The sequence below is a fragment of the Hoplias malabaricus genome, chromosome 8, assembly GCF_029633855.1.
Source record: "Hoplias malabaricus isolate fHopMal1 chromosome 8, fHopMal1.hap1, whole genome shotgun sequence".
NCBI classification, from domain to species: Eukaryota; Metazoa; Chordata; class Actinopteri; order Characiformes; family Erythrinidae; genus Hoplias; species Hoplias malabaricus.
Window position 1 is genome coordinate 9508799 of NC_089807.1, and position 12543 is coordinate 9521341.

Genomic DNA, 12543 nt, shown 5'->3' on the forward strand with positions numbered 1-12543 from the left:
TTGCATAAAATAATTCAAATAACAAACCAGATCTAATCGAGCTCAGACACTTAGAAAAAAGAAATATAAACTCTATGGAGGCATAAGGAGTTTGACAAAAATAAACGTAAAATATTTTTATGTTTTTTCAGACTTTAGAACTTTGCAACCTTTGTGTTTAATTAAAAAAAATGATGTTTCTTTGACTGGGTGAATGACCAAAAATTAATGTGGCCTAGAGGCAAACACTACAGTATTTACCATTTAAACAAAATATTAAGAGATGTTAATGGTGTTGTTGTATTCTGCCTTAATAATGTTGAGTTCTAGTCTTTTGTTTGCTTTCTAAATACTGTTATATTCTGCCACTACACAGCACTAATAGCTGTGGAATATTCTGGATTGGTTTTGTTGAACAATACTGTGTCTTTTAATCTTGTTTGGAAATTGTACTTGTAGTGTAAAACATATGATATGTAAAAAAAAAATGCTTACAGCCTGAGTATACTCAATTTCAGTAACTACATGAACTTCATTACTCTAACTCCACTTCATCAATATTTACTGGTATGTAAAAGTGTATTTGGGAGTATTGACGCTTTACACATAAAGTCTGGAGATTTTAAATTAAGTAAAACAAAAAAGGTGTAAATCTAACGTCAACATTCAAATGTTTCACAATAAAATAAACATCAACTGAAGGCAAAGCATTCTCGTTCTCAAGCCTTCATGAAGAAGAGCAGAAGGAGAGATACTGAAGATAAGAGTAAAGGAAAAAAGAGTAAATAAATAGTTATTGATTTTACAAAAAAAAAATGAAACGAAAACAAGGGAAACAAATGATCTCCGTATTTTTATCGCTGTCTCAATCTCTGAACCTGTAACCTGTCTGCCACACACTGGGTCGCGCTGCAACAGCTTCAACATTGTCAGCCTTCTGAATAACAGAAGAAACTTAATTAATAGTAGTTTATTTTCTCAATTATCCATTTTAAATTTTTATTTTCTTGTGTTACAGTTCATTAAAAACTCACTGTATAACTATATAAATGACTATAAATCATGAATAATATAAATAACAATATTGTATATAATAATAATTGTTACTATTATTCATTCTATACAAATCTAAGTGCTATAATATTAGTAGAAAATGTAATAATAAAAGGGTGTACATCGTGGTTTTCCCAAAGTTTAGCATAGTAACAAATTCTTTAAATTTTGTGTTAGCATAGTGACTAATTGTAGAACTTTAGGATTAGATCAGATAGAGTTGTATATTGTGCAATGAACCTAACATTAGCACAAAGGCTATTTTCTTTTTATTTCATTAAATGCATTAGTTGCCTCTTTAATTTTTTTTTGCCGGGGTGGAGTGTAATCAGTTGATTCTGAGTGGTCTTGATATTGACATACTGCTTTCTGAATTTTTTATGTTTCTAAACTCTATTTTTCGCTACCAAAATAAAAACGTTGGGTTCAATCACTGGGTATCACAGTCTTACCGTAGAAACTCCAATTACGAATACAAAGAAAGAAAAAAAAAAAAAAAGCACACACATAGTTTGTGTATGAATTCATATCATAAATTCTACACTCATTAGCACCACAGATAAACACACAAACATTCACAAACAAATAAAATAAACACATAAAATGCATCCACAACTGCCAACATCATCACCAGTCAGCAATTTGCTGGGAGTGAAAAATATATTTGGCAGCAGGTGTTTTGTGCATTAAAATATATTAACTGTTTGTTTATATTCTGTAAAAAAATCTATAAATAGATAATAACTGTAAAACTTAGGACACAAAGGTCTGCTTGTTTAGATTGGCTTTTTCCCTTAAACTCTACCTGTCTCTCCACTACTCAGGTTTGCTCAGGTGTGTTTATGCCTGTTCAGTTATGTTCAGGTGTGATTGTCTCGGGATCTATCAAGTTCAGACATGGTCTGGTTTGTTTGGGGTTTGGGGTTTAGATATGTGTGAATGTGTTCTGATGGGCCTCACATTAGGTTCGTTCAAGTGTGTTTGAATATGCCCAGGTGTGTTCAGATGTGCACAGATTTTTACAGCTGTGCTCAGGTGTGTTTGCTGTAGCCAAAGACGCCCACAGGAAAGTACTTGACGTGTGTTGGCCATTGAGCGGCGAGCTGGAAAAACTTCACATCGTTCCATTCCACACCATCTATTGACACTAACACATACAAACAAACATAAACATGAACATAAGTGATGGATCATGATCATGGATGATGAAGACTGATTGATTGACTGATTGATTGATTGATTGATTACCTCGAAGCATGGTGTGTTGCTGTTTGGCAGTACAGATTAATCTGCTGATGCCGTCGATAACCTGACTCTTGGAGTCCAACTCCTTTTCCTTCAGTTTCTTACTGAGGAAGATCACTGCAGCAGAACACAGCATTAGAGCCATAATGTGAGAAAGTACGTCCATCAGCTGAGACATATTTGGTATTTTACTATTTCTTTGGAGCTACGAAATCCAGTTCTGTTTTGCCCTGGTGGGCTCAGGTGTGTTCAAGTGTGCTCAAGAGCCAGAAAGTAACTAATGCACAATTTAAGGAAATGGAAATCTGGCATAAGGAGCAGGCTTCATTTACCTGAATGAAACAGATGCACAATTTTACGGTGGAATTACAAACTCAAATACGATGTAAGCCTAATGTAACCCTTCCTCCAAAACGCAATGCCAGTGAAATAAATAAAAATGACCAAAAAATTATGACCTGGAAGATGAATAATTTTCGTGATTGTTTATGTCTTGTCACATGCTATGATGTCACTGGGTACTTGGGGGCATGGCCAGGGATGGCTGGTCAATAAAGGGCTCTCGGGTGTCGTTCTCCCTCATGGAAAAATATATTTTCACTACAGGTTAATTAAATGTCAAAATTCACACACATTTATATTGTTCAGGGCGATGGTTGAATTTTACATGACAACGATTGGCAGATGTTAATACAGACTCTGGGAAATAAAACAGGGCTTAATGACTACTGGTATTTCTTTTTAAAGTGTAAATTCAAATACTTGGGCTGTAATGCTTCAGAATATAACTGTCACAGCATTTAAACTGGAAAGGAAATTTCTAATAGGAAGCCAGTTTCTGTAATATATCTGAGATAAAAATGTGTTTTTGCGAGTGTGTGTGTGTCCATGTCTGTGCTTTTATGTGTTATCCTGACCTTTCTTGTTCTTCTCCTTGGTGACCACAGTCATGGCCATGCTGGCGGGTGTGGTTTCTCCTCTGCAAGGAAGTCTGCTCACTTGCAGGGAGCGGAAGTTACTTTTTAATGTGTTCTTTAACCCTGTTTCCTTCTTTTCTCCACTCGGCAGCATCCAGTAATCCACCTGCAGACCCATCAGCTCTCCACCTGGAGAACCCGGAGAACTGTGGAACAAATACACACACAAACACACACAAACAGAGCAGATTAACAGCTCTTTGTTATCATTTCAGATTTGAAAAAAATATGCTTATATGATTATTTGGCTTATTTATTAATTATTTTAAATTTGTGACTGGTATTCAGTTTTACTGTTGTGTTTAGCACTGACTCTGCTGTGTTTTCCAGCATACCCTGGAATGCTCTTCCACATAAAATAAAAATTATTATGACATTATTTTATAAATGCAGTATTCACTTATATCCATATGTTATGATAATTACTAGAATAATCCATAAAATTAATGTATAAATTAATAAATAAATTAATGCACAAATTTTAAATGTGTGCACAGTAAATCTAAAATGAGTTGGTATAATGTGTATAACAAATATCAAGTGAAAGCCACAGGTTGAGGCTAATTATATTAATATTTTACAAAATAATAAACTATTTACAAAATATATTTTGTTGTTGTCAAAACAGATCTAAATTTGTTGTCTAGTTTAGAGTATTTCAGTATGTATATATTAGTATTAATTTAGTAAAATAAATTAACCAAATTAGAGTATTACATACCCAATTCCGGACAGTCCTGCACAGACAGAGGGGAGAGGGGGCGGAGTCACACACATTTCTCTACAATGAGGCATGGCTTGCTGGGGTGGGGGTGTGGTCAATATACCCATGCCACTGCTCAGAGCATCATCAGAGTCCACTAGGAAGGCAGGAACAGAAAAATGAATAAGTATGTTATAAATAGCAATGAAATAATATATTTAGATGGTCCTTTTCATATCTTAGAGCAGTTTGTATAAAGCAAAAATTTGTAAATCAAACTTAAACAATAAAAATGTACTATTTCAGATTTGCACTGAAATTCATAAAGTCATTATTCTGAATATATGAATTTGAAATGGAAATGGGGAAATCTCACCGGAAGTTGACAGACTATGTTCATCGATTCCAACCTTTACAACCTATGATAAACAAACTGGGAATAAATTTCTACACAATCTTCAACAAAGAATGCTTTAAAAGCATGTCCATTTTAATTTAAAGCATTAGGTAAAATCTCTCTTCTTACCCTAAATGTAGTGGATCAGCCAAGACATGTTTGGTGTCTGAAGTTTGCTTCCTTATATTTTATCTATAAAAATGGACACAAGTACAGAGAAAATTCAGGCATCAGAACGGCTGGTAATACTGATTAATGTACTTTAGTCCATGTTTACAGATAACAGTGTGATACTTGATAAGGCAGAGTCTATTACTGGAGAAATATACACTGTTGCTAAATTGTAGATTATCTGGTTGCGTCACTGGTTAGCAATTAGCCTCATTGTTCCACTATAAAACTAATGAAGAAAACTTCAGACGTCAAACATAAACAATCCACTACATTTAAAGAAAAGTATAAAACTGGGGAAATTGAAATGTTGTCTGAACTGTTGCTTTAATGCAAAACTTACACCAATAAACGGCACAAACTTCTGACTGGAGTCTTCATCTGGACTAAGAGAGGGAGAGAGAAACAGAGAACAGAAACACCATCAACACTTGTATAATCAATTAATCAACTAGTTAATTAACCTATTTTAGTAACACAGATTTATCATTGATCATCTTGTTCCATCCTTGTTTGATCACATCCACAGTGGTTCATCAGTAAACTTATTTCTCCACACTTATTGTGTGTGTTTTTCTCCATTTAACTTTACATTCTGGCAGTAACACTGATGTTGGATGGCTAGTTCTAGATCACAAACACCACTCCCACCATAAAACACTCCTCACAAATGTTTTGGATGGAACTCCATCTCCAGAGAACCTGTACCTTTTGTGTTTGTACGTGAGCATGGCCTCAGAGATTGGGAATTGATGGGAGAGGCTTGCTCCAGAGATATACTGAAGAATCCGCCCAGCTACATCTGTAGTATCTGTAAACACACAAACACACACACTGAAATGTACAGTCCTACATAGCCTGTTGCAGACGTACCAAACTTGGGAGACAAATAAAGAAGCAAACAATCATTTCTTCTTCTTCAGATTATGAATTAAATCTGCAAAATGTTAATACGCAGTCTGTACTGACCGTAATTTTAAACATTGGTGTCCCCATGTGTGGGACCCACATTGTGGAGCATATTATGGTTCACTGAGTGAGTACAAAGCAATTTGGTTCTTGATCTTTGAGTGGTATTTTATAGAAAAAACCTAACTTTTTTATATTTCAAATATTGTTTCTAATTTTCATGCAGTAAAATTACTTATTGCTCTTTTAAATGAATTTTAAATTTGCACAAAGATGTCAAGTGTGTTTACCTGAAGCTGGTGGCTCTGTTTGACAGAATAGCTCAGTCCAAGCTGTGTCTAAAAACATACTGCAATATCTGCTGTCAAATGATGATACACACTTCGCCAGAGGGTGGGAACCTTTAACAAAAAATAATATATATGTATATATATAAATAAAACATGTATACAGGCAGAGAAACCATACTGTTAATGCACAATTAACAAGTGAACACATCCTCTACAGGGAACACACTTAAATAAAGCACTTTTCTACAAATGTTTCTAAGGAGCTTGTAACAAACAACCAAATTTTTGAACTTTCTGGGTTAACTTTTGAACCACAAGAGATATTGCAAACGATTTTTTGCCATGTTCCGGCCATAGCCTAAAATATAGGCCCCTCGCCCATTACTTGTTGGGGTATTCAGATGTCGTTTTCCCTTTTGTTTCTGAAATAAAAGGGTGTTCTGCAACCTTTGACTTTCCCTGTATAAATTGTGTAGAAGAATGCATTATTTATTGTTTATTTATTGCTTTAGTAAAACTGATTTTGATATTTAATAGAAAAAAATGTAAAAACAAAATGTATAATGAACGATCTCATCTTCTCATCTTCCCTGTCCTCTAAATTTTGTCACTGCTATTCCTCATCCTCTTTATTGCTCTGTAAGCAGTAACTAAATCAGGCATTATGAGCTGCTGTTTTGAAACATCTGCCTGTTTCTGCCTCATTGCTCTGTTTAGAAGCTGATTCTTGGTGGCAGCTGTAGCATTTAATAGCCATTTTATTTACAGATCCATACTCTCTGTCTTTAACTGTATTATGTGATTAGAAAAAGTGTTTAAGCTGTTTGTAAAGAGAGTGAAGTCCATTGAAGTGTGCAGAGAGTTTTCTCCCGCCAGGGTAGTAAAAGACACCCGAGCTTTGGATGTCAAGAACTATGTCCTAGTTTGTGATAACTAAATTGAAAATAGAGGAAAACTGTTGTATGTGCGGAAGTGAGTTTTCTGTGGAGAATGCGTTCACTCATTTTAATTTAAAGATCAACACAAAATGTTTATTTCAACAGTGTTGTACACACACATTTGGTGATATGTCTGTGATGTTGTCATACCGATGGGGATAATGAGGAAGCGTATATAGCTGAGCCAGTCGGGCGTTTTATTCGCCAGCTGCTCCACAAAGAACTGCAGGACTGTACTGAGGTAGCTTTGGTCTCCCACCACTGCAACCTTCATGGTGGGTGGAGTCTGGGCATTGCAGTTACAGCTGTGGTGACATCCACATATTCATCAGTGGGTGGGGTCACTGTAATATCCTTCAGTTTATTAGTGTGTAAAATTGATAAAATAACAAAACAATTTCAGAGAATAAAAGAATTCTGCTCTAAAATAATTTACTGTATTATTTACTCTTGGCCATTTTATCAGAAACACCATGACCTTGAAAGACGCAATACAGCACAATGCATGTTCTTCAAGAAAGTGCCCTGTGATGGAAGTAAAGGGGTAATATTTCTAAAAAACCGTAGTGAGTTTATGTACTGAATGGTGTTTCTAAAGAAATGGTCAGTGTGTGTGTGTGTGTGTGTGTGAGCCTCACAATCTCTGGATGCGAGTTACAATGGTACTGAATGCTGTTTGAACATCTGCCGTGGAGCAAGTCGACACAATTGGCTGTGTCTGCTTACTGAGAACTTCAGCTATAAACTGAGAGAGAGAAAAAGAGAGGTAGACAGACAATGAAGCAAAGTGAAAGAGACAGAAGAGATACGAGAGAGAGAGAGAGAGAGAGAGAGAAATTTAATGCTTTAAATCATTGTAAATCATCAATATCAGTACAAATAGCAAAAATGGCCATTAAGTACCATTAAGTTCATTTAGGAACATGAGGGGAAAAAATGGTTTATTTTAAAGTCAGTCCATTGTTCTGAAAAACACCACCATGTTTTCTGGTTATATCTCCTTCTCTATTTCTTCTTGACTGCCCCATATGCTTTCAGACCCATAATGGTGAGTTTTCTCTTCACCTGCCCCTGCCAGTCCACAGTGTTGATGAGGATGATGGTTTCAGGAAGTCCTTCGTCAGAGACCAGGAGCTGATTCAGCTGATCATATACCGACTTCCTAGGAACCTATAATAATATAATAACAGTGATTTTCTCCTCAAAACCAATGTTCCACCTTTAAAGATGCTGAGCATCTGAACATAAACAAATCAGAAAGTACTGCAGTTCCCCACAATTGTAGATGTTTTTTTTTTAAATCTGCTTCACTGAGACATTTCCAAGAGAGTTGAAATGTATACTAATCAAATACAGCCAGCAATATATTTACATGTGCGTGTGTGTGTTTATTACCTGAGTTGAGATGTGTGCATCCAGTGAACTTTGGCTCTCCACACTGATGGTTTGGTCAGTTTTAGCTCTGGAGTTCTGTTTGTCCTTTAGACTTCGCACCCTCCTGGCCAGATGACTGTCTGCGTTTCTGAGACACACACACACTGTAGACACTAAAAGCTGAGTATAGTTGGTGAATCAGTTTTAGTGTTTAAAACGAACACCAGCCTATCAGCACCACATTTACACAACATTTACATGAAACACACCTTAATTCATGAAGATGTTTCAGAAATAAAAAAATGAAAATATAACATTCTCATAGGCAGAGCTTGAGGTCGAGAAATGAGTGCCCAGTTTCCCCTGCTGACCTAACTTTACAGTGTTAATATTACAATGAGAAAACAATATAAATTTATATCAGTATTGTATTATAATATCATAGTGTATTTCATCATTAAACAGAACACGGAATAGACATTGTTTATTTGAGTGTACATGTAAAATATCTATTTTCTATTTTTGCTTTATTATTATTATTATTGCTATTTGATATTTTTGGTTATATAACTTCTTTTTTTAAGCTTTTATTTATTTGTTGCTATACAGTTACACTTAAATTTACATGAGTCAAACCAAACAATGAGTTGGTTGTACAGTTATACAAAAGAAAACTCATTTTACTCTCTGATTTGAACATATGCAACTTTGATGAGTAAGTAATAATACATCAAAAACACACAATGAAACAGCAATACTACAGGGCGTCAGAGAGTTATAAATATAGTAACACTACATGCAACACACACTCAATCAGAGTAATACTGCAGCACATCTCAAATTCATAAACATAGCAGAAGGAATGGAGGGGATAGAGGGGGTCATACTTGAAACCCACACTCCTAGTTAGGGATGGCTGTGGCATCTCCAGTGATCAAACACATGGTCTCAAGATAATAAGACAGCATCTGACATTTGTGACACTTGTTGAGCCAATTGTAGTGTTGAATAAATTCTGTAGAGTTTACTGCACCGTTGGCACCAGTTATTTTTGCTAACAAGTGCAGGTGTAGAAAAACAAAATATGTCAGATTAACAGTAGTCACAGTATTCCAGTAAGGTAAAGAATCTAAGTGTCTATGTCTTACAGTGTAGAAACAGGGGAAAATTCGTGGCACATGGCGTTTGGTAGATAAAGGTTGAGAATTGTTTTGATCTGGACAGAATTTGTTTGTTCTTAGTTGGTTTTTCAACTCAAATATTTCCAAAATTATTTGGATGGGGTCAGCAAATTCCAGGTTGAAGTGGAATTTGATTCCTGCTTGATGTGTATGTGTAGGTTGTAAATACCTAGGAGATGAATGGTTTTGTGAGTCAGATCTGTAGACTCTTGCTGTAGAGCCAGTCAGTTGCTTAGTAAAGGTCTCATCTCCCATCATTAACTCACATTCCTCCAATTCAGCCTCCTGCAAAAAAAAACAAAAAAACACAAAACATAGTCTGTACTCCTTTACACAGAGCTCAGCTACAGATTTGACTCCATGTCTGTGACTCCTAAAAGTGAGGTGACTAGTGGGACATGATAGAGTTTAGAATAATCAATGTTTTATTTGTACAAAGTCAGAGGTAAACAGAGCAACAGTCTGCAGGTTTCTACTCAGTATTCAGTAATATTTCATCAGATTTGTGCTGCCCTGCTTTCTTGGCTCTATGATTACTCAACTGCTACACATGCTCTAAATAAATCATAAACTGTGACCTGTTTAATATGTTTAAATTGTGTTTATATACCCCAATACATTCAACTTATTCAGTGAATAGAACCTGCTCTAAAGTCTGTGTTTAATTTAGGTTCCTGGAGATAATGTGTACATACCATTAATAAAATCAACAGAAGGGAATTGCCTAAACCTCACACACAATTATGTGTGTATGCATGTGTGTGAGAGAGAGGAAAATACAGCTCTCACCCCAGTGTCTGCACTGGGGGTTGTCTCCTCCTCTTTTTGTTCCTCTTTACCCCCGTCAATAGGCAGAAAACCACAGGCCTGTGAAACAAAGTCTCAGTTACTCCACTGTCCTGAAGGGGGCGCCACACACACACACACACACACAAACACACACGCACGCACGCACACACACACACACACACACACACACACACACACACACACACACACACGCACGCACACACACACATTAAATGCAAAAATACTCCACTGTAGGAATCACAGTCCTGGTAATACAGTTTGGTAATTTCACTCAGCTCAGAACTGCTCATGAATTAATTCATTAGTTATTAATTAGTCAATTAGCAATGTATTCTTTCATGAATGCTTAATTAATCATTAATGAGACATCAATCATTAATTCCTTACTGAGTGTTTATTTCATTACTCACTCGTTCATTTGGGATATAATGAGTTAGGAACTGAGTGGCTAATAGTTAATGAATCTTCAATTAGTTAATGGCTCTTTAATTAATCACTAAGTCATTAATTAGATAATGAGTAAGCATACAGTAATTTATCTCAGCCCAACACTAAGCAGCCGATCTGAACAGAGCTTAATTACACATATCAGTTCTAATAGCACTGTAAGTCTAAGGAATTAAAAGAGGTTGTAATATTGGCAAATTTTAAAACTGAATTATAAATCTCTTTGTTCAACAAATACAAATGAGTACATAATAAATGGACATCAGAAGCACAGTAAAATCAACCAAATAAACAGACATTAAACACTAACAACCCACCCATCCCAGTCCCACCCACACAAAAAAACAAAAAACAAAATGTGAATATTATCCCAATTAATCATCCCAATTATCCCAGTTAACTGATGTGTGTGTGTGTTTCTGTCTGTCTATTAATCTATATATGTGTCTCTTTTTTACGGCCTGTTTCTCTCTGTTTATAATTCTACTGTATGTGTGTGTATCGCTGTCTTTCTCTGTGTCTGTATATCTGTCTACCACTCTGTATGTCACTGAAATGTGTTTCATCTCTGAAATGTCCCGAGTCATGGCCAGGAATTCAGACCCCAAAAACCTGAGAGCTCCTGAGGGGGGACACTGGAGTCAAACCCTAAATATAACCCCCTCATCCACATAAAACCCCAGCTCATATTCTCAGAAACTAAAAACAGTAACCATCATGTTGAATAGTGTGTCTAAAAGTTTGTAGCCAACAGTGTTTCTTCTGAATTAAAGTTCATTAGTCATGAGTTTATTCCCAGTTTACTGCACTAACAGTCTCTGATCTGGGAAACTTTTACACTTGATGTTGGAACATTGCTGTGAGGTCAGGAATACACAGAAAATATGGAGTGAGGATTAATAAGGTATCAATATTTTCACCAGGAGCTGAAAGTGCACACTTCTAAGACTGAACTTTGAAGATTTCATGGGGAAACTAAAAAAATGAGTTTCCTAATGTTGGAGTATCACTATACATACAGTACTGTGCAAATGTTTTAGGCACCAGAGATTATGAGATTTAAAAGCTATTTATCTGAGCAGTAAGTAATTATCTCCTAAGACTTCTTTACAGTACTGTATGTCTGTATATATATATATATATATATATAGATATATATATATTACTGTACATACTGCTGTATACTGTACTGTATACGTCATTGCATACCAAATCACATTTCCAAAAAAAGTGACACTTTTAAAAATCAACTGAAAAGAAAAACTGCAATTTGTAATTTCTTCTGAATCTATATTTAATTAACAAAAGCACAAAGAAAGGATTTACGAAGTTTTCACGTAATAAAATAAAGTTATAATTTAATACCTGCAAGACTCTCCAAAATTTGGGACAGAGGCAGGTATCCCACTGTGTTACATCATGGAGAAATTTTGCCCTTTTTGCCTGGCACAAGACTTCAGATCCTCAGCAGTCTGTGGTGGTTGTCTGATTCCACTCTTCATTACGTGTAATTATTTTGTCATAGGAGACAGACCTGCACAGCTAGCAAGCCAGCACATATGGAATTAAGCGTGGCATTGTGCTGCTGAACTAACCATGGACTCCCTGGGTGTATTACTGTGTGTATATATACACATATCAAAGTATATAGAGTTACTATTATTACTATGTGTAAGTATCTCACCATAAAGACAGGGTCCTGTTGCTGACTCTGATTGTGTACACTTCCAAGCTCAGTCTGAGAACTGAAGTGGGGCATTTCTTCAAAAAATGGCCTAATTTCACAAAGAAAAAACACATAAATACAAAACTTAGTATTCAGAAATGTTGGGTTTAAAGAAGCTTAATGAATATTGTGATATCACTATAAAGACATGTACATAAGAGAATATATGAGTGTCTCTTATATGCTTTAAATACAACATAAGTTCAGGTCTTTGGGTGTCTAGGTTTAAAAAGGACTGACAAAAATTAAAATATCTGTTAGCTTAGCACTAATATGATAATGGAAATTCCATTGGAGTGCTAGTGGAAATAAGCTTTATATATGTTTTTTTCCCTTTCAACAG

At 35.5% G+C, this 12543-nt stretch overlaps 1 protein-coding gene across 3 annotated transcripts in view; it reads right to left on the reverse strand.

Annotated features, from left to right (window-relative positions):
• Positions 1-1099: 1099 nt before the first annotated feature.
• The window catches only part of zmp:0000000755 (phosphofurin acidic cluster sorting protein 1), a 31588-nt gene continuing 20144 nt past the window's right edge, over positions 1100-12543 (reverse strand). For all 3 annotated transcript variants that reach the window (XM_066678531.1, XM_066678530.1, XM_066678533.1), the window contains 15 exons: positions 12159-12249; positions 10007-10084; positions 9387-9502; positions 8058-8184; positions 7728-7832; positions 7301-7407; positions 6813-6967; positions 5725-5835; positions 5234-5336; positions 4869-4911; positions 4334-4376; positions 3976-4114; positions 3195-3400; positions 2281-2394; positions 1100-2179 (listed from right to left, as the gene is read on the reverse strand). In XM_066678531.1, coding sequence (XP_066534628.1) covers positions 2064-2179; positions 2281-2394; positions 3195-3400; positions 3976-4114; positions 4334-4376; positions 4869-4911; positions 5234-5336; positions 5725-5835; positions 6813-6967; positions 7301-7407; positions 7728-7832; positions 8058-8184; positions 9387-9502; positions 10007-10084; positions 12159-12249 — 1654 coding nt within the window. In that variant the 3' untranslated portion in view covers positions 1100-2063. The remainder of the gene's footprint in view (positions 2180-2280; positions 2395-3194; positions 3401-3975; positions 4115-4333; positions 4377-4868; positions 4912-5233; positions 5337-5724; positions 5836-6812; positions 6968-7300; positions 7408-7727; positions 7833-8057; positions 8185-9386; positions 9503-10006; positions 10085-12158; positions 12250-12543) is intronic.